The sequence below is a fragment of the Camelus ferus genome, chromosome 16 (assembly GCF_009834535.1).
Source record: "Camelus ferus isolate YT-003-E chromosome 16, BCGSAC_Cfer_1.0, whole genome shotgun sequence".
NCBI lineage: Eukaryota > Metazoa > Chordata > Mammalia > Artiodactyla > Camelidae > Camelus > Camelus ferus.
In genome coordinates this window covers 32496856-32519745 of record NC_045711.1, presented here as the reverse complement: position 1 = coordinate 32519745, position 22890 = coordinate 32496856, and the positions used below count along the sequence as shown (strand labels likewise).

The 22890-nt window shown below is 38.0% G+C and overlaps 1 protein-coding gene across 6 annotated transcripts in view; it reads right to left on the bottom strand.

Moving 5' to 3' along the window:
• The window catches only part of POLG2 (DNA polymerase gamma 2, accessory subunit), a 68825-nt gene extending 47257 nt beyond the window's left edge, over positions 1-21568 (bottom strand). For 4 of the 6 annotated variants that reach the window (XR_004311679.1, XR_004311680.1, XR_004311681.1 and 1 more), the window contains exons 1-9: positions 19872-20559; positions 16264-16390; positions 16044-16149; positions 15071-15244; positions 13438-13578; positions 11359-11439; positions 9044-9144; positions 7194-7311; positions 4070-4160 (exon numbers count right to left, since the gene is read on the bottom strand). Coding sequence is in view for 2 of the 6 variants with exons in the window: in XM_014553015.2 (XP_014408501.2) it covers positions 4101-4160; positions 7194-7311; positions 9044-9144; positions 11359-11439; positions 13438-13578; positions 15071-15244; positions 16044-16149; positions 16264-16390; positions 19872-20436 (1473 nt within the window). In the remaining 4 variants the exon portion in view is untranslated. Of the gene's footprint in view, positions 1-4069; positions 4161-7108; positions 7312-9043; positions 9145-11358; positions 11440-13437; positions 13579-15070; positions 15245-16043; positions 16150-16263; positions 16391-19871 lie in introns of those variants that run through there. The other 2 variants (XR_004311682.1, XM_006177410.3) reach the window with 2 other exon arrangements.
• Between the last annotated feature and the right edge of the window lie 1322 nt (positions 21569-22890).

Genomic DNA, 22890 nt, shown 5'->3' with positions numbered 1-22890 from the left:
CCAAGTCTGTTTTTCTACTGAGCTGTTTTGACTTTTTCTTATTTTTTTAATAGTCGTCCTCCTACTCTGTACCTTGATTTTTCATTTTCTTAATGGTACCTTTTGATGAAATTTTAAGGACTTAATGTGTCTGCCTTTTCCTTTATGATTATTGTTTTTTTGTGTATATATGTCCACATGAAGAAATATTTTCTCAATTTGAGGTCACACAAGTATTACCCTACATTACTACCTACTCAAGGCTTATTTAGTTGATTTTCAAATTTCAGGTTCCATCCATTTGGAATTGTTTGTGATGTGAAATTGGCATCATATTTCCTTCCCCTCCCCTGAATGGATATACCCCGTTGCTCCAGCACTATTTACTGAAAAGACTGTCCTTTCCCGACTAAAATGTAGTGTCATCTTTGTCACAAATCAAATGTTCATATCCATGTGGGTTTCTTTCTGGGCTTTGGATTCTGCTTCATTGTTCATCTGTCTCTTGTGTCAATACCATACTCAGCTTTCCAATACACTGTGATAACTGGAGGAGCGATTTTCCCACCTTGTTCTTTGTGAGGATGTCTTAGCTACTCTTGACCTTCTGCATTTCCATATAAATTTTAGAGTCTGCTTGTTATTGTCTTAAAGAAAAAAAAATTAACACAGTAGTGATTTTGATTGACATTGTATTGAATTTGTAGATCAATTTGAGGAGAAATAACATTTTAACAATACTGAGTTTTCCAAACTACAAGTATCTCAACATTTGTTTATGCCTTCTTCAGTTCTCTCAATAGCAGTTTATCATTTTCTGCATAAACATCTCGCACATCTTTTGTTAGATTTAGTCCTAAGTACTTGATATTCTGATGCTATGGTAAGTTGTATTTTTCCTTCATGTTGTTTATATGTAGAAACACAACCATTTTTCTCGGTTGACTTTGTACCCACAACCTTGCTAAATTCTCTTTTCCATTTCTTACAATATGGAGACCAGAGAACTACTGTGGCTACTGTCATCGTTGCTGCCTCTGCCACAGCTGCTGCCCCCAGAAACCGGAGCTCAGTGGAGTGTGGAGCTCTGTCACCGCAGACATTGGCTTTGCAGTGAAAAGTACCACTCCCTTCCACTTTCCAGGTCCTACGCGAGTGCATCTAATTGCTGGAAGACATTGACAGCCACACCCTGACAGCAGGGGAATCGTATTGTTTCTGACCCCACCAAACAGAAGGAGGGTTATGATGTGGCTTAAGAAAGCCAATCAAAATAGCTACCACACTAGCCAAAATATCAATCAAGACTGAGGGGGAAATAAAGACATTTTAAGACAAAGATGGACAAGGAGGTTTCTCCATTCTCATTCACACCGGAAGAACAACATGATATACTTGATGAGAAAGGGTGTGGGATTCAAGAAACATATGAATAAACGTGTGTGTGTGTGTGTGTGTGTTTGAGAGAGCGAGAGAGAGAGGGAAGGAGGGAAAGGAAGACAGAGAGGTGTTTAAGGTTTGAAAACAGATAAAGTTACCATGATTTTGAAAGTGTGGTATTTGTATATGGCTGGACTAGTAGAAAACTGTAGATGTAACAGGACAAAAAGTCCAGATATAGATCTAAATACATATGGGAGTTTAATATATGAAAAATACGGCATTTTAAATCAATGAGGAAAAGATGGGTTATTCCACATACTGTAAAAACTTGAGAACCACATTTAGTAAGTTGGAAGTCATTCTTTACAAAATAAATTCAGATAGCTCAAATATTAAAATACCTAAAATAAAGCCACAGGAATGCTAGAAGAAAACAGGAGGAATTCTATAATAATCTTTAAGAGGGAAAGTCTTTTCGAGATATGACCCACAATCCAGAAGACATAAATGATGGTTTAATTTGATGAAACATTTAAAAATTACATTCAAAATCATAAACTAAGTCAAAAGAAAAACTAGGGGAAAATATTTTTGTGCCCACGTCTGCAATAAAGTATGAAGTTCCTTACACTGTATAGCACAGGGAAATATACACAAAATGTTATGATAACTCACAGAGAAAAAAATGTGACAATGAGTGTGTATATGTCCATGAATGACTGAAAAATTGTGCTGAACACTGGAATTTGACACAACATTGTAAAATGATTATAAATCAATAAAGAATGTTAAAAAAAAAAGAACAAGCAAAAACAAAAAAAAAAAATAAAAAGTATGAAGTTCCACAATATACAATGACTTCTCACAAACCATTAAGAAAAAGGCCAAGGAGAAGGGGAAGAGTATAGCTCAGCTGTAGAGTGCCTGCTTAGCACGCATGAGGTCCTGGGTTCAATCCCCAGCACCTCCACTAATAAATAAATAAAATAAATAAACCTAAAACTAATTACTTCCCCTACAAAAAAAATTTATTTTAAAGAAAGAAAGAAAGAAAAAGGCCAACAAGCCAATAGGGAACTGGGAAAAGGTAGCATCTGCAAGGTAACATCAGGGCAGCAAGAAATCTTGCTAGGATGAAGAGCTGCAAACAGGTGTGCTCTGACCAGCTGCCTTCAAGCATTTGTCCCTTCTGCCCCTTCTGCTCCCAGGGCTGGGGGATTACAACCTAAGGAGACTGCCTTCTCTCAGTGCTGCTTCTCCTGAACGATGTAAAGTGTGGACTTGACCAGAGGAAGCTCATGCTTCTGTCTTTCTCATTTACTGCCCTGGAGGGACATGGACTAATGCCTTGCCTTTGACCTTCCTCAGTACACACTACCAGAGACAGTAACTGAGATCTCAGGTAGTACATAAACTTAAAGGCTCGAACAATTAGACACCAAAGGACTACAATGACCTCTAAGCATGTCTCTTTGGCCCCTCCCATATCCCATGGGGAAAGGCACAGCTGGAGAAGGGCCAGAGCAGGGCCCAGGGCAGGGGCTCCTCTCGCCAGACCTAGGAAGGGCACTGTCAGAGCCCGTAGCAGGTCTCCCCGCTTCCATTCTGCTCCTCTACACTCCACTCTCCACAGCGATCTTTTCCAAATAATAGTATGTCCCTTCTCTGCTCAAACCGTTCTCCACCTCCTGCCTGCTAACTCCTTACTGTGGCCCCCATATTTGTAAGCACTGTGGGCTCTGACCACCTCATCTTTTCCCCTTCTCCCCTTCTCCCCTCTGCTCTGGCCTGCTTGGTATTTCTTGCTCACTCCACGCCTTTTTCCTCCTAAGGCCTTGGCGCTTACTATTTCCTTCTACCCAGAATGTGCTGCCCCAGATCTTCACACAGCTGGTTCCTTCATATCATTCAGTCTCGGCCAGAAGGTCATGTCCTCAGAGACTTCCCTGATCTTCCATGTAAAGCACACTAACTACCCTAATCATCCTGTGCTATTTCATAGCACATCACTACCTACAATTACCTGAAACTGTCCAAGCACCTACTTGCTTATTGTTTTTTCCCACCTGCCCACCCCTAGAAAGGTCTTGTCTATTTTGTTCACCATTACATCCCCAGCACTGGGAGTCCCTGGGAACTGGGTGCTCAAAAAGCCTTTGTGAATAAACCAAATGAATAGATACATGACACATATAGTAACAGACCAGGTTTAGGAGAAGCATAACTATCACTGGCATTTAAATCTAAGAGCAATTTCTCCCATGCTTCCTTATAGGAAGACACTGTATAACATAGCAAATTAGTATCTTTAAGAACATTCTTATGGCTAAATCAAGAGTGAGTTTCATAGAGCTACTTCTAATAACATCTTTCAATACATACTGGTGTGGTGTAATATCTAAAGGCATTTGGTAAAAGAAAATTTGTTAAAAGTAATTGAGTCGGAGGGAAGTTATGTGAAAACAATACCATCTAGGTATGCAGCTTTCTGATAAATTTAATAGTTACTACTGGGGAGAACATCAGAAACCGGGACTTGTAAATATTTTAAAATATACTTATATGGGCCCCACTGTTAAAAGAAATAGTAGGTCTGTCTGGGATAGGGCTCAAATATACTTATTTTTATAAAGCTCCACAGGAGATTCTGATTGTAAACCCAGTTGGACAACTCTGATCTGGATAATCCTCCATCAACATTACTTACCTCAACTGTAGTGTAAACATTCTGTTGCCAGTTAGTGCAGTTCAGCTGACCTGAGATCAGGAATACAATCCTCCTGTGAAGTCTGAGGCCCCTAAGAAAACAAAGTACCTTAAATAAAGGTACCTGTGGGTAGGACTGAGATTTTCTTCAGAAAAATAATTTAAAAAAATTTTTAGATTCTCACGGTTATATTACAAGTAAATATTGCAAACAAAACTGCAAAATTGAAATTTAAACTTTTAAGTGGCTATATGGAGATAATATTGGTATTGCAGTTCTGAGAGTGCTGTGGTTAAGGTGAAATATAGCAAAGGCACAGCTGTGTGGCCTGGCATTCTAATTTTATCACCATCAGCATTCTCGAGAATTGGGATTTCTGGTGTGGGAGGAGATAAAAATGTGTGAGCAAAAACCCTGAAGTCCTAATGGGACATAAGGGGGCTTTTTGGAGATGATGGAAATGTTCTAGATTGTCACTGTGGTGGTGGTTACACATTTGTAAAAGTTCATAATTTGTACATTAAAAATAGATAAATTTACTGTATGTAAATCATATCCCAATAAAGCTAATTCACACACACACACACACTCTGTGGTCCTGAATTTGAATTGAAGGTATTGATAAATTCATGATGCATTTTTTAATTGGGGGGGAGTATACACACACACATACACACATACATTTGCTAGCTCTGAACACTATAAAGGCCTAGAAACAAAGTCTGCCTTCTAACAATGAGCACCCTTGGCACTCAAGAGTATGGTCTCCAGTTTTCCAATAAAAGGAACCAGGGCTCCTTGGAGAAAACTCTGAAATATACAATCTCTATATTAGATACCAAGGATGCTAGCAAGGACTACTGAAGTTGTGTCAAAAGGACTCGAGGCCAACTTGAAGAGGCTCCTCTAGCCAAAGATAGGACAATTTGTGCATGAAAAAGAGTAACTTTAAAAGGGACGAATCTAACAATTCTTCCACCTTTCCCATACGCCAGGCAAATGGTAGATGAGATGCTTTTCTTTATACAAGTATTTTAGCTAATAAATAAAGAAGGAAGATAGAATCAGAATATCACCGTTTTGCCACCTCTAATGAACTGACTGATTTAGGCGTCGGTCAATAATTGCTAGCATCCCCCAGAGAGAAATAACCAGACATTTACTGCTTCCTGACGGGAGAACACAATCTATAAGACAACCTTGCCCCCCGAAAACTGAACTTGAAGTTGATCAAGCCTCTTGATTAAATTTCCAATCTATAGGAAATATACAGAGAACAGGGTAAACTATACCAAGAAGATACAATAAGCAAAATCCAAACAGTAGAAAACAATAAACTCAAATATCTTACAAAAAAAGCTGGAAAGAGAGAGACAGAGTGTGCAAGCAAATGAGCTGAAATCTACAGGATAAGAGAGACTAAAGACCTAGTTAAAGACCTAACAACCAACTTCAATTAAAGGGCCTTATTTGGATCCTGATTCAAACAAACAGTACAACATTATGAGACAACCGGAAACTGAGTGGATATCTGACATTAAAGAATTGGTATTTTAAAAATTTTATTATTAAAATCCTCACACACAAAAAGAAACAGTACAATGCACCCCCATGTACCCATTACTCAGCTTCAACAACTCAGCACTACTCTTATTTTTCATCTATATTCCACCACTCTTTTTTATGCTAAATTTAAAAGCAAGTCTTAGATAATACAATTTTACTCAAAAATATTTTAGGTATGTGCTTCTATCAGATAAGAACTTTTTAAAAAGAAAAATAAAACCATAATACCATTATCACACCCAAGGAAATTGTCAATAATTCCTTAGTATTACCAAGTGTTAATTTTATGTGTGAGAATGGTTAACAAGAGTCTTAACTAAAATATTTACAAATGAGATGACAGCTGCAATCTGTTTCAAAATAATATGGCAGGGTGGTGTTGGGAGGGTGAGGCAAGACTGGGCACGGGTTGATGGCTGTTGGTGCTGAGTGACAGGTACACGGGGTTAATTGTACTATTTGGCATATGCTTGGGTTTGAAATTCTCCTCCAAAACAAAAAATAATGACCCTAAAGTAAAAACCTATGAAGTAAAGTCAACCGAGACAAGTTAGCCAACATTTTAAGACATTTTGCACAAATTATCAGCTGGAATTTTTGTCAGGTTGATAACAGTATAACACAAACACAATCAGCACATAAAGTTCAAAGATTTCTTACAAACATATCTATTATAATCAGACATGAAATAGTATGTAATATAAGGTTATGCCATTCAACATTTATTTTAGCTTGCTTTTTAAAAAATCAATAAATGTTCTAATTATTAAAGATTTAGTTTTAGGTTAATCTTTCATATTTGACAGCATACATGTGGCAGACTCCATAAAGACCTCTTCTTTCCTGATAACAAAACCCATTTCAGAGAGGATAAGACACCATTGTGGCCCCAAGGGATAAACTGTGCTTGGTCCAAATTAATCATGGTATTCTCATTTCCTTGGACAATGGCTGGCCTAGGAATGACCACGTGACTCAGTTCTGATAATTAAAATGTAAGTAAGTCTTCTGATAAGGATGTCTGGGAAAGCTTTTACTTTGCTAATTAAAAAGGGAAGAGTCTTGGCCGTCCAGCTCTTGTCTCTGATTTTCTTCCTAAGTAGGTATGGATGAGAAGGCTAACAATCTAGCAATCACCTTGTGACCAAGAAGCAACAAGCATGAAGATAAAAGCCAACATACTAAAGATGGTGGAACAGAAAGACAGCAAGAGCCTCAGTCCCTAACTACCACAGAGGAAACAACTGTACCAGCCCTGACAGTCTACCCCCTCAATTTCTTGTTATGAGGAAAACAAACTCTAATTTGTTTAATCCAATATAGCAGTAGTTTTGTTTCCTATAGCTCAACATACTCCTGATACCATGAAATACATGAAGAAATACAAATAATAAAAACTAAGTTTAAAAAAGCACCAAAAACATGCACTTCATAAGTGCAAAGGGGCTAAAGAAAAATCGAAGACAACCAGAGTAGGAAAGGAGAATATTTATTATACAAATATTAAAGTCTATACATTCTTAGCTGATGATATATACTTAATTAAAAAGTCTTTTACTTTGGATATATGCATCATTTCCTTCATTGTGGTGTCTCTACTTCTCAGATGTATTAATCCATTCTCCAGAGTAGCTTCAGTAATCAACACTGTGAAGAGGATACTCATTTCATCATATCTAAGAAAAAAACGTAGTTAACCGAAATAACATGAGCACAAATATAAACTGTAAATTCAGCACACTACCAGTTTTAGTTACTTTAGAGTCAATGCCACTTTCAACACTCACAAAGTTCAAAAGCAGGGCTTGAGAGCAGAACCCATAAACACATTTTTCAAGTTTCTGAACTATCAAAAGTAAAATTTTCAGAAGGTTTCTGACTTCTTATTGTAATAGCTGGAAATTCATAAAAGAAAATAAAAACAAATAAACACTGGTACCTAAACACACCATTTGGAGTGACAGTATGGATGAACCTCAGAACGACCTCAGACTTTTGGTACTTGAATACAATCCAAGAAAATTATATTAGACTAAACTTTCTTCTAATACTACTATAATATTAAGATCAGTGTACAACAAATTATACCAAAATCATGCTTAATATAAAATTTAGTAACTTATAGTTTCTAGTTCAGCAATAACTAAATAAACATACTCCAGATTGGCCTTCTTTCTGTTTACCCAGTCACACTATCTCATTAACATTCCTTTTCTTTGTAGGACTCCACCAGAAATTTTCTTATTTATCTATTTACTTGTCTATCGTCTATTTTGTCCCACTAGAATATAAGCTTCATGAAAACACGAAACGTTTCTGGCTTGTTTACCGCTGTATCAACGTACGTGAAACATAGTAGGTGCTTAGTAAATATCTGGATAAAAATATCCTGGGACAATAAAGCTTTTACCATATAAAGAACAACTATAACTTGACAATGTTCACATGACTCAAAGGATAAGATTTTAGAGCATGAGAACACTAGAAAGTTCAAGCACCCCTTCGTTTTATACATGATAAAATCATCAGCTGCCTTATCTATAGAGACCTATTTTTCTTATGACATCACCTGAAAGGTATATTTTTAACAAGTTACAAGGGAACTGAGAAGCAAAACACTAAACTTCACAGCTTTTCACCTAAAATGTTTCAACATATTTTGCATTCAACACAAAAAGCTAAAACAAACAATAAACAAACAAACTCAACAAAATAAACCCAAAGTAGGGAAGAATGAATTACTTTATTAAAAAATAGAGTTAATAAAAATAGCCAGGGAAAAGACTAAAGACAGGGAGATCAATTAAGAGATTATTTCAATAATCCAGTTAAAAGAGTAAGATACTGGTGATCTTAACTATAGTGGTAGTGAAGATGGAGAGATGTGGATGTGAGCTATATTTAGGAAGATGACAACAGTTAGTGATGAACTGGACGTGAACACTAAGGAAGAGGGAGGAGTTGAGGACAATATCCAGGTTTCAGTCTTGAGTAATCAGATGAACAGAGGTGCAGATCACTGGGGAAACTATTTCTCTATTCTCTGGAATGGAATTTATCTTCCACTCAGCCTTAGAATCAACCACAAGGTTCCCTCAGTCCTGATTCAACAAATGCATCCAATACATATAATTCCATCCCTGATAAACTGATAGACTCAGGTACACACCCTTCATGATCTTAAGTCTTGAAGTTGCACATAGTATGTGCTCAAATATACCTGATGAGTTTTGTCCCCTGCTGTAGCAATTAACTAAGGGTATGTGGTTCTGTAAACAGGAATGTTAGGAATCATTTTAAATTACATTATATATACATATTTAGAAGAACTTTGTTACTCATAAAGAAACATCATATAATCAAAATCTCTGAATAAACATTTTTTAGTGACAAAAAGACAATTCTTACTTTGAATAAAGTTGTTCCAATGAGGATTGCACAGTTTCCAAATAACCAGGCCACACAGAAATTCCATTCTCTAGTAATTCATTGAACAGCCCTTGACAAACCTGGGGAAAAATACAAAACCTTTGAATATGAAAGAAAAGTAGCTAGAGTTATTAACCTATTATTGTGAAACCATCAATCATCTTTTTCAATCTTTAAAATGGGCATAAATTCCTCTAATTACATGATAATATTGTTGGTAATTTATATATTGTATACTTATAGATTGTACACTTCCTCTGAAGAACTTAAGCACTGCAAAGCTGAATACTAGATGCAAATCTCTGAAAATTTTATACTAAATGTAAGGATTTTTACTATCACTATCATTATTCAAAACAAAAATAAACAAAAGCAAAACAGATTCTATCAGAAAAATACAGTTAAGTCCAAAGGGCTATGTTAACCCTAAACTCATCTGAGAGTTGAGAACTGAGCCCTATGGTTATACTACAGTGTCAGGAAGAGCTAGTGAAGGAAATGAAGGAGCCAGAAAAGGAGGAGGAAAACCAGGACAGTGGTACTCCTAAAGCCAACTAAAGAAAATGGTTTTTTTTTTAAGAAAATGTTTCAAGAAGAGAAGGACTGATTAGTTTCAGAGGAATGCTGGAGACAAAAGCCAACTGGAAATACACAAGTAATGAGTAAATGACATAGCACACTTTATTGTTTTTTTTAACAATGTGAAGCAAAACAAAGAAAAATTTTAAACAATCTAGAACCCTAAAGCAGGATTCCTCTCATTGGCACTGCTGACACAGGATGTTTAGCAGCATCCCTGGCCTCCATTGGCTGCCTGGAGCCCCCTCCCTGACATTGTGACAACCAAAAATGTCCCCAGACACTACCAAATGTCCCCGGGGGAAAGGGCAAAGTGGGGGAGGGGGTGAGATGGTGGCGAGGTGGGGAGGTGTGCCTGAGTTAGAGTTCCTCAAACTTAGCATCAGCATCACCTGGAGGGCTTGTGAAAACAGGTGGTTCAGCCTCACCCCAGAGTTCCTGATTCAGCAGGTCTGGCAAGAATTTGCATTTCTAACAAGTTCCCAGAGAGACCACAGCAAAGTAAATGGGTGTTAAAGTACATGATATTTTTGGGGTAGATGAGAATATAGATACTAATAAAACTAAGAAATTAACAGGGAAAAATAAACATGAGTTTTAGTAAGTTAGTGGCTGTCAGCAAAAAAATGTGCTCTAACAGAAAGTAGAAAAGGAGCGAAAAAGCCCTAAGCATGATTAAGTGCAGGTGAAGACATGGGAAAATGAGAGCCCTCACACTATGGAAGAGCCCAAGCAGGTGCTGCCAATCTGGAGAGCAATCTAGCTGATGTAGTGAAATTAAGGATACATATTCATTTCGTCCAAAAATCCCATCCTCGTGTATATAACCCACAAAAACTCTTGCACAGCCCAAAAAGTTTCATGTGTAAGGATTCCCTGTCATACTGATGAGGGGAAAAAGTTAAAAACAGATTAAGACATACAAAACACTACTCTTTTGGTAAAATACCAAAGGCACAAAATACTCCTAATATTCTTATAAACAAAAACAGGCCTGCAATGGTAGTGACAAAAATCTAGGGAGCAGAGTCTTTGACCTTCAAGCAAAAAAACCCTAGGAACTTGCGACCTACGGCAAAGGGGGGTGGGAAGCCTCCTACAGGACCCTGGGGGAAATGCAGAAATTAAGCCATTATCTTCCCTTTCCCTGAGCTCATGATACGCACCTCCCAGGCCACTCCACTGGAGCTGGGGAAAGCTGGGTCCATCTTTCTAGTGTCCCCACTCAGATTCTGAATGGGTCTGAGTCACCCAGGCAGAAATGACTGCTGAAAGGGTCCTGGCTTTTTTTAAAGAGTATTTAATTTGACCAGATAGATTACAAAAAATCAAATAAGATTACAGATCTAGAATCTGTGCTTATACCAACAAGTATCAAAAGTGTTAAGTTAAAAAGGGAAGGGGCTAGAAATAATTCAATAGACAACTGTACAAATACATTGATTACCAAAATTATGCATACTCATTTAAAAAAAGTGCAATTATGACTGGGAATGACATTAACAGCAAAATCCACTGAATTGTATTCAGTTTCTTTAATATACTATACTTAAAATTATCTATAATTAACCATAGTATTTATCCACAGTTCATTATTTAATTTAAAAATTTTTTAAAATAAATGACTCAAAATAAAACTTTAAATGGCAAACTACTCATTTACTTGGAATAATGGTTATAATTGAAATCATTACATTAAAACTCATTTAACCCACCTGTCTTAGTTCCACTGTTGGGCCTCTTCCCACATCCAAAGCAACTTTAATAGGGGCTAAACAAGGGTGAAGTTTAAGCACCTAAAACAATTTAAAGGGGGGGGGGGGAAGCATATCTTGTTTAAATATAACACAAGCACTAATAAATATGGAGCTTCTTCAACAGTTAAAATTTTCTGTGTGAAATGGAGGCTGGCTGAGGTCATAAAAAATCATGTAATGATGTATCAGCGAGTATATTCAGCTGCTCATAGATTTCTCCAATTAGATGTTCTGCAGAAATAAGTTTACTTGATGCTCTCCCATTTTCTGACAACTCCATTTTCTCTTAGACAAAATACCCCTTCCTGGCATTACTGCCTTCCCTTCCCAGCCTGGGCCATATGGCTTATCACTTTCTCTTGCCAGAACTTATCACTCTACACATCCATCCATCCATCCAACAAACATTTGAATGGCTACTTGGTACCAGAAACAGTTCAAAGTGCTGGGGGCAAAAATCCCTGTCCTTCACGATGGGAGAAGCAGATAATAAAATAAATAAGTAAGTAACATATTTGAAAGTACAAGTGCTAAAAAACAAAGAAGACAGAAAGTGCTGGCAAGAGTTGAGTTGGGGGACGGCTGTTTGCAATTTCAAATAAGGTGGTAAGAGAAAGTCTTCTCTCTCAGGTGACATTTGAGCAAAGACTTGAAAGGGGGTTAAAGGACAATACATGTGGATTTGGAGGAAGAGCACTCAAGACACAGGGGAGAACTAATGACAATTCTGTGAGCTGGGAGCACACTTGTCATGTTCTAGAAACAAGGTCTGTGCTGCTGGTGTAGACTGAGTGAGGTGGAAAGGAGTAGGAGGTCAAAAAGGAGAGTTTGTAAAACATTTCAGGGGCTTTGGCTTTTCCTCTGAGTGAGATGAGGAGCATGTTCCTTTTAAAAGAGCCACTCAATGAGGCGGGGCAGGGGGATTATCATGGTTTAGATCAGAGTGGAAGCAGTGGCGGTGGTAAGAAATGGTCAGATTCAGGATATATTTTGAAGATAGAGTCAAATAGGTTTTGCTGATGGTTTGGATGTGGGGTATAAGCAAAAGAAAGGATCCGCCTTGTTCGTTTGCTATACACATCTTGTAAATCCCAACCCCCAGAACAATTCTGTAAGTGGCCACACCAGGCTAAACGAGTGCTGCATAACAGATCACTATGCAGAGTGGGGCTACAAACTCATGGTGTCTGACCCCAGCTGAGCACTCAACGTGTTACAGCTTTTGATTTGGGGAAACTTCTTTTCATATTCAAGGGGAATGTGACTATTCTAAACTCTTGCCACTTAAACCCCTACTCAGCCACAATTGAAGCTAATAATCTTGCTTCCCAATTCTCCAAGAAAACAGAGAATATGAGTAAAACTTCCTTCAAGGGCTAACCAGCACTGGTAGCCTATTTATATCTATACCATTGTTTCTTTCCTGCCTGCTGTTTCAATTAACTCATTTCTAAGATAAATCGCCCCACTTGTGTTCTTGATTCTGTCTTGATCCTTCCTGCCTGTTCAAAAATCTTGCTCCATGAGTCATTTCTCTCCTATAGCTTCAATCCTCCCTCTTGATTTTAAGCCCATAAAAATGCTCAAACTGCATATCCTAAAATAAGCTTTTCCCTTGACCAGAACTATGTATGTCCAGTGATCAACCACTTGGGGTCAGATCAGAAGCAGAGAGATCAATACCACGAGTCTTGCTGGTCTGTCTTACTCCTGCTTAATGCTCAGCTTCTGACACAAATGGAAGCCATTAATGGAAAGCCTCAGGGGCTAAGAATCCAAGACAGCTGTCTAGTGGCCCAAGATCAAACAGAAACGGCCCTGGGATTACCCAACAGGGACTCCTTGTTCCATTCTGTGAGAACCTGCTTACTATTCCTGTGGCCAGATTCTAAAAAAAACTGAAAAATACTGAAATTACTTGTCCTAAAAATTTATTACTCAGAGTTTATGTTACAAACCAATTACACTAACATAAAAAAGGGGGGAGAAACATATATTTTTAGTTTCCCAAGTCTATCTATGAAATATCAAAAGCACCTTTCTATGAAGATGTTTCTTTCTTGTAAAGGAGTTCTCTGTTAGCTGGAACGAATCATAGAGGTAGGCCAGTATGCCTCGGTCTAGATCTCCATTTACAGATAAAACAGAAGGAATCACATTTTTTCGTCCATCTCGGCCCTTCACAGAAAAGTAGAACAAAAAGTATTTAGCAGAACTGTCTCTTAAAATTACATTTTTTTTTAAAGGTAAAACACTTTTATTAGCTCTCTTGAGCATTGTCTCATGGAATTTTCACAATTTTCACAAAATATCATATTTACTATTACTCCATTTTATATAGAGGCAAAATAAGCACATATTAACCTGGCTAAAGTTGCACAGGTTGAATTATCCAAGATAACACTGCTAGGAAGTTTCAGTGCTGGGATCCAAACCTTGGTTAATTTGACTATAGAGCAAATGTGCCCATTGCCTTATCTAAGCACATGCGTGATTTTAAAATAGTTGCAAGCATATTATATCCTACATTTTATATATTTTTAATTGATTTATAATCATTTTACAATGTTGTGTCAAATTCCAGTGTAGAGCACAATTTCTCAGTTATACATGAACATATATATATTCATTGTCACATTTTTTTCTCTGTGAGCTACCATAAGATCTTGTGTATATTTCCCTGTGCTATCCAGTATAATCTTGTTTATCTATTCTACAATTTTGAAATCCCGTCTATCCCTTCCCACCCTCCGCCCCCTTGGCAACCACAAGTTTGTATTCTGTGTCTATGAGTCTATTTCTGTTTTGCATTTATGCTTTGCTTTTGTTTTTGTTTAAAATTACATTTTAGATTCATACAATCAGAATACAAACTGATCAGTAAATCTAGAATGATGAAATCAATAAAAATTACCATATGGCAACCCTCATAGTAATAACTGATTTGGACAAGAATCAATGGATGCTGCAACTGGTAGGTCAAAATCTGGTGAGAAACAGGTTATTTACATAGTCTTAAAGTATCTGCCCACAAAAGACATTAATTACTCACCAATTAGTAAGTACAAAATACTTATCAACCTTACATTGGAGAAACCTGGTAGCATCATCTTAGCCAAGTGATAAAAGTTAACATCACTGGCAACAAACTGGTATCATATGCCTCCTAATATGATGCACTGAGAAGACAGCAGCACCGTTTCTATGACATTCTGAGCAAAAACACATAAATCATGAGGAAACATGAGAGAAACTCAAACCGGAGGGATTCTACAAAGTAACTGGCCTGTATTCTTCAAAAATGTCAAGGTCATAAGAGACAAGGAAAGGTAAAAAGCATGGTTCATTCAAAGGAGGCTAAGGACACATGAAAACTACAGGAAATACATAATCCTAGATTGGACCCTGGATCTATAAAGCACATATGGGAATAACTAGTTACATTTGAAGGGTTCTGTGGACTGGATGGTCATAGTGGATTACTGTTACTTTCCTGATTTTGATGGTGCATCGCAATTATGTAGGTGAGATCTTGTCCTTGAGATGTACATACTGAAGTATTAAGAGGTCAGGGGGCACCATGTCTACAGTTTACTCTCAACTGGCTCAGAAATGATCACAGTTAGAGAATCTGGGTAGAGGACACAAAGGAGCTCAAGGTAAAACGTACGTGTAATTGGGCCACATTTCCGGGATACATGTGTAGAATTTCATGATCTCCTAGATTCCACAGGGTTTCTATTGGCTCCTTTCCCCAGGGAAAATTGTAGTAGAGTTTGCTTCCTTTTCGGCCCACTTCATCCTGACAATCGCTGCTGCTGAAGTTAGATGGACTCATGGCAAACTGGAAAAGAAAATTTAAGTTTGTCTTATTAATTTATTAAAATAAACATTAAAAACTAAAGTTTCCTGCAGCAACTGAATAAAACTGGTCAAGTCCCAAACAAAAATTAAGTTCAATTAAATATGAGTAAATGTACTGCTAAAAATATTGTTCTTCTACCTGAAAGAAGTACAGAGAAAAACTGCTGATGCTATCTAACCTTTCTGTGGTGATACCAGGGGAAGGAACCATGAACCAAGCGGGATAAAGAAGAGAGCATCACATGTTCACCATTCTTATCCCTCTGTGAAGAACCTGACTGTTATCATTCCATTTAGGTGGGTGTTTGGGGATTTTAAGAGTTACAGAAATAAGACAATGGCAAGACAAAAATGCTTCCTTCATTTTTCAACATACCCTAAAACTTGATGTAAATTACAGAACCATCTGACTAATATGGAGAGTTCGTGGAGGTCGGGAGCAAAAGCTAAAACTGTAAGAATGGGCAAGGGTCAGAGTCTACACCAGCCATGAATGCCGGTGGGGGGTTTGAACTTTACTTAGAATGTAAAGTCTTACCAATACAAGTTTCTGAGCAAGAGGAGAGATCAACAAATGTCTTTATCAAAGTAACTTTGTTTTATGGAACAATGAAAATCATTATAAAGAGTTTTTTATTTGTATTTGCTAATTTATTATAGCTCATAAATATAACATAGCTATGTCAATAAAATTTCATTTATTATATAGAAGTATTACTTCTGGCACTCTGAGACAATTTGCCTATTCATTATTAAATTAGGGGTAATTATTGTAGTACCTTTCTCCACCACAGGAGTCGATGACGTAACCAGAAATCAAGCCACTGGCTTGCAGTTCTTGCCGAAGTAAACCATACCAGTGAAGCTTCAGTCTTTTCACCGATTCTTTGGATATCAGAAATATCAGATAATCACTTATTTGAAAATTATATAATCTATCCCAAAGTGAAAGTGACTGTTTAAATACAAGGCCAAGTTATCTGCCCATTTTTTGTGTACCTTTTAACACCATCAGGTGTCTGCTTAGTATCAGAAACGGGATGAAAACACACTCCAATCTGAGCAAGGCCAAAAGGTAGCCTCTTGTTTATCATATCCAGGCAATTAACATAGTGCTCCAAGGCACCTGTCGAAAGATAAATCAATCATCATGTAAATCTATTCTATAAACCCAAATCGTTTTGGTCAATTTATAGACAAATGAATAGTATAATGCTAACACAGCAGTAAGTACAGTAGCATGGAGCTATTAAGGCAGATCCCAATTGACTACTACTTAATTTTAGGTACTTTACCCCTGCTTTTTAGTTTGAAGATTTTCAAATCTACAAGAAAGTTGAAGAACAGTACAATAAATATCTGTTAACCCTTTACCTAGATTCGCCAATTGTCAACATTTTGCCACATTTTTTTTCTTGTCCACCCCAGAACATTCCAACATACAGCTCGTAAAATTAAAACTATTCTCTGTACACCATTATTACACTATAAAATTAATCATATCAAACTTTCATCTAACATATGGTCGATACTCTATTTTCTCCAATTGTCACCCAAAATGCCATTTATTGCTATTCTCTTTCTCCCTAAGTACGGTCAATTCACTGCATTTTGATTAGGTCTCTTTAATCACCTTGACTCTAGCGTATTCTCCCTGACTCCTTTTTCTAACTTTGCTTTCAATGACATTGACTTTTGATATGCGCCCAGACCAGTGATAGATTATTGCACATTTAGATCTGTCTGAGTGATTCCTTATGATTTAATTTGGGCTAATCATTGTTTAGCAGGAATAAATACTACACAGTTGGTATGTATGTATGTATGTATGTCTTACTGCATACTATCAGGAGGAATATAATATCAAATTATCCCACATTTAATGAAACCAGACTTAATCACCTAGTTAAGGTAGTGAACATCCATTCCCCATCTTCCACCCAATATTTTAGAATCCATGGATAGTCCTTGTTTGAACTGATTATTATACTGGGGATTACAAAAATCATAAAATGGTGATGTTTCTAATCTATCTTTCCTTCTACATTTATTGCATAGCTTCTGTAAAACCATCAACTTTCTCCACCTCCTCCTTCTACCAGCAGCTACAATTACTTATTTTTTAACACTATGGATTAGATTTTTAATTTTACTTAATGTCTTCAGATCCATTACCATCAATATTTACTTTAATATTCAATTTGTCCCAAACTTAGCCAGTGGGCATCTCTTCCAAGCCAGCATCTGTGGCCTTTTACCATAAACCCACTAGTCTTCTAGTAATTCTTTGCTTTCTAGCTCCATAAACGGTCCCAAAGTCACCTTTACTTTCTCTGCTCCAGACCTGGAATGAGCCATTTATCCAAGTACTGGTTCCTTTTAGAAACCAAATTCTGGGTACTAGCTGTGCTCATTACTATCGTCATCGCTTCTAGACCCTTTCAGTGAAGAGTTAGTTAGGAAATATTTATTTTAAAAAATCATGAGTTCATACTGATAGTCAACCTAAATTTAACATTCAAAGTCTATCCTTGCCTTTTAAAAAATATTTATATCTCTTTTCTCTTACAGTGAAAATCTTGGTTCCTATTAAATCTATCCATCAATCTATTTGCTTTATCCTATACTATATATGAAATAGCTTCCCTTAGATTACAGCCCATTAAATGACAACACTATGTTCAAAAATTACTTGATTTGAGATTTCCACTTCTGATAACAGCTTGTTGATAACAAGAAAAGCTGGTCAAGAAACTTAAAAAAAAATTTTTGCTTAAAGACATGGGATTGCTATCAAGGCAGTAAGGACTTGAGGGTCCAAAATCTGGAGAGAAAGGAAGACCAGAGAGGTGAACCCAATATTTAGTGCTGCTTTAAAATCTGAAGCAGCAGAGCTGAGAAGATGAAATACTAAGCAGAGATTTCAGACATTGTACGGTGCTAGGAAGTACAAAAATTTTAGTTCCTGGTTCATAAGGAGCAGGAGCCCTGGTAAACACCTTAGCTGTTCACTGGAGACAGTCAAAGGGCTACACTCTCGGAGTAGAAGTGGAGTGATAAAGACTGAAGCCCAGCCTCAATAAACTTAATCCCAGACTGTATTAAGAAGATATGCTCCCACTCTAGCTCCCTGACAAAAGCAAAAGTAAACCCTCCTGGTAGAATAAAATGCTACCCAAAGCCTCAGCTTATCTCTACAATTAACACACAAATTACCTACAATATCAAGAGAAAAGTCCAAATGACCAAAAGCCCAGAGAAAAACAAATACTATAAACAGACATATCTGAGTTATCAGACATAGACTTTAAAATGTGATTAATGTGTTCAAGAAAGCTGATAGCAAGATGGAGGTGGGGAGCCTAATGTATGTGTAATTAGTCACAGAAGGACAGAAGAAAGAGAATGGGGTAGTAACAATATCTGAAGACATAATGGCTGAGAATTTTAAAAAACCATTCATAAGTAGAGGCTACCACAGTAATTCAGACATGAAATAAAGAGGGCAAGGGCAGTGGGCAGAGAAAAAATGGCAAACTGGTACTTAGAAGCTAAAACACTAGACAACCAAAAGATTTGGCAAATAAGTAGATTTAAGTTTCTTAAAGGCAAGAAAATGTCTTGCACATGAATAAATGCTTTGATGAATCTAAAAGAACTACGTTTCATTTTCTAATAGGGAAGAAAAGATTGATTTGTTTGGGGACACGGTAATGACCAGTGATTTAACTCCTCCAAAGTAAAACCATCATGGTATAATTAAAATAGTACAAGTCAAAACTGTCATATTTACTCACTAGTTTAGGTTTGCTTTATTTTATTAATTAAATATTTAAAAGGTCACAACATAGGTATTAATTTTCAGAGAACCACAGACACTGGTTATTTTAAATTACTTCATAGTACTGCTTAATAAAAAATGGCAAGGATAGCTTTTGCAAAGATGAGACGCTGTGGCAGCAAGTCTGTCCTGTAAAGAACCTTAATTTTTTTTTTCAGAATCTCTGCTATCATGTGTTGTTTGACTTTAAAGGCATATGGTGCCCTACAAATACTCACTCAAGAATCACTTACAAAGCTTGAATAGTCCTATTATTCTGTCAACTTAAAAATTACCTAAAGGGCTCTTCAAACAACAGATTGTAGATCAGTTTTCGGTAAGGAAAAATGGCGGAGAGCGTTTTCTTTTTGCTCTAGAAAAAATGAGCTCTTGATTAGTCTATAGTGTGTAAAATTGAAGCCGTTCAACTGTGTAAGTATTTATAAGCATTTTAGTAACAAAGAACAAATAATTCAAACACATGGTTCAATTTAAACACATGGTCCTATACTAGGGCTGCTCAATTAAACTGCAAAATTCTAGGGTTGCCCTGTGAAACCGAGAGCGTTATCAGGTCCTTGGGCCAGATTCTTTAAGGAACAGTAACGGTCCCAGGAACCAGTTTTCTTCAGGGCAGCAGCACTATCAATAAACCCATCTACTTCAAGATGAGAACCAAGTAACTTCCTTTCCACATAAACAAAGGGCCAGTTGCAATTTGCGGAATCGAGCGAGACTGCTTTTCCACCCCAACACTTATTTTGAAGCATGAAATCGTGAAGCATACCGTGAAGAAGGTTCTCCCGTAGCTTCCCAGAAGTTTTTAGTAAGTTCTCAAGATATGCTACTAGTTGTTCCTTACTCAGATCTTTCTGTTGCAAGACTTCCCGTAGCGCTTCTGCAGAAACTAACCTGAAGGCACGGTCCCCGGTCAGCGAAGGGCCGGGTTCTTGGTGGAGGGCGTCTACCGGGAAAACCTGCTCCCGGAACACCACCACCGAAGACCACCATTCTGCCGCCAGGTTCTTCCGCAACTCTATGCCCAAGGGGCCAAAGCCGGGGTGGCACCCGCTCAGAAGAGAATCTCGGCTAAGCTGCCGCTTGATGCCACTGAAGAAATGCCTTTTCTGACAGATCTCCACCAGCGCCTCGCTCTCCTCACCGCCTGACTCGGGGGCGTCTCTCGGCTCGCTCCCGCGCGGCAGCTCCGCGTGCGACCTCAAGGGCCCTCCGACGGAGCCGCTTCCTTCAGTCAACTGCTCTGGCTGTCCCCCATTTCCCCGACCCCCAAACCCGGACAGTAGGCACCTGCAGACTTTATGGCAGGTCCTGAAGGCTGCACCAGGGCGCATGGCCCTCGGGAGTTAAAGCACCGTCTCTCCTATTAGCTGGCTGATCCCAATAAACCGCCACAACCGTCCGCCCGGGGGAGACCACGCAGGCGCGACGGAAGCAAGCGTGCGTGCGGCCAGCCTCGCCCACGGAAGTGCGTCACTGCGTTCAGGCTGCAGCCACCGCGAGCCTCCCACGTCTTCTTGCGTCAATGGGGCCTGGTCCCCACTAATTGCTGTTATCTGTCCTCATCAACACCAGTAAATACCATTACCATCTACTTTTCACTATTCTGCCGTTGCCATTATTGAGTCAGTTTTATCTTCCTTTCCTTTTTTTCTGCAAGTCAGACATCAAAATACTTAGGTGTTCTGCAAATTAACCATCTAAATAAACCTCCTCAATCTAAATGTCCACAAAAGGAAACCTTGGTTCCCCTTTTAAAAGTTGTAGTCGTTAATGCCGGTTTACAGGCCCAGGCTTTCCTTGCATCTCTACTTAGAAGCTGCTGCTGTCCTGTTCTTTACTGGGGGGTTGCGAGGTGTGAGGTAGGGGACTGTGACGCGGAGGGAAGGAATAGTCCTTTTACACATTGGTGTTCAAAGGGCAGCCCTGGACCAACTGCATCTCCATCATCTGGGAACGTCAGGGAACAAACGGCTGAGAAGGGCCCAGCAGTGTTTTAAACCCTCTAAGGTTAATGCGGAGGCACACAAAACCAAGCACCGGTGAACAAGCCAGTTGTTTTGCCAGGCGACCCTTCCAAACATGCAACAGAATGTGAAAACCCGTTTAAAACGGAGACCCGGGATTCCCTAGCAAGCTTGTGACTTTACATCTCCATTTTATCACTTAGAGCGCTTTAGAAAATTGCCCAAATAGTGGTAAAGTGGTACAGTCCAAATGGAGGAAAATGGCTCATTCCAAAGCTCATGATTTCCACTTTCAGCTTCCCCTTAAGTGGTTAGAGAAACCTTCAAAGATTAACCCATACTACTACATTCCACTAGACTACCTGGAAGAGGCAGTTTATTAAGTGTAGCAGTTTAGCAACTGAAATATCAGAATATGGAGACAGTTAAAATTCATCACGTCTAAGCTGGCAAAGGAAAGGTTCAGAAAATGTTCAACGCAAGAATGTGTGCAAGTGTTTGCAAAAAAACAACAAACCGCCCCCCCCCGAAAGTCAAACACTATTGCTGTAAAGTAACGTATTAACTGCAAAGCTAAGCAACGTTTATGTGTTTTCCACACCCAGGAAACACCAGGGAGGCCTACACACAAATAAATGAGAGAGAATGGGGAGAAAAACCACATTTATTAGTTAAAGACAACCACAGGCTGGACACAACACACATGCTAAAAAGTGGACTGTCTTTTAAAATTTACTTCAAAGGTAAATAGATAAATGTTTTCCACAGCCCCACAATCATTTCAATGTGTTTACAAATTAAAAGGCTCATGTTAAGACATTAAACAGTAAAATATGTAATAAATACTCCAACCTACCCCAAAAGCTTCTTTTAAAAGTCATAGTGAATTTGACTAATCATGCTATTGAAAACTGCTCAATTACTAGGAGCTGAATCAGTTTTCAATTTATTAGTCCTAAAAATACCACTCCTTATCCTGCCCCAGAAAAATTCATTTTATATTTGAGATAAGGCATTAACACCAATTAAAGCCTGTTTAATAATTGGAATTTAAATGAAACCTCATGAAGACTTCTCTCCTTGCAAAAAAAAAAAAAATACATATGTATCAGACCACTGGGAAGATGTTCAAGCCTACTTCTAGTCATCATTAAAATGATCAGAAAGGTTGGTGAGCCCAAGTTAAATCTAAAGCTACATGCTGTAAATCTTCTTAGCAAAAAACCCACGTTGACCCTAACAAAAGGACCTGTATTATAGTTGCTGTGCTTTCGTAACGTGGCTTCCTCCAGTTTAACCATTAAAGTTTTTCCTTTGCATTCATCTGAGTAGGAATAGATCTTACAGTTTGAAGTCCTCTCGAGTTCCCTGAATTACTGGACATTCATGACTCCCAGAGTGACCTCAGTTAAGAGCCCTAGGAAGCCTGTGAAGACTAGCACTTCTATAATGTCAGCACTAAAAACACTGAAAACAAATTCAAATTTAGCTCTTGGCGAACCATCTTTAACAGTAGTCTTTTGACTCTGTTCAGTATTTCTGTAGTTCATAATATAGCCAAGAGCTTAAGTATCATCTCCTGAAGTTAATTTGGAGATTTCCAAATCACAAATTTTGCAAAAGGAACAAAGTCATCCATGTTCTCACACTAAGCAGTCTGTGCGTGGGGCTACAGTTAATTATTCCCTATTATATTCTAGTACCTCATTTCACCATTCTAACAATTAGATGACTCACCTGATGTTGGGAGGTACTGACAGAAAACCTTTATGCAGTTTAGCCTAAAATTGTTTAACCTAAAATCAACCACATTTTAATCCT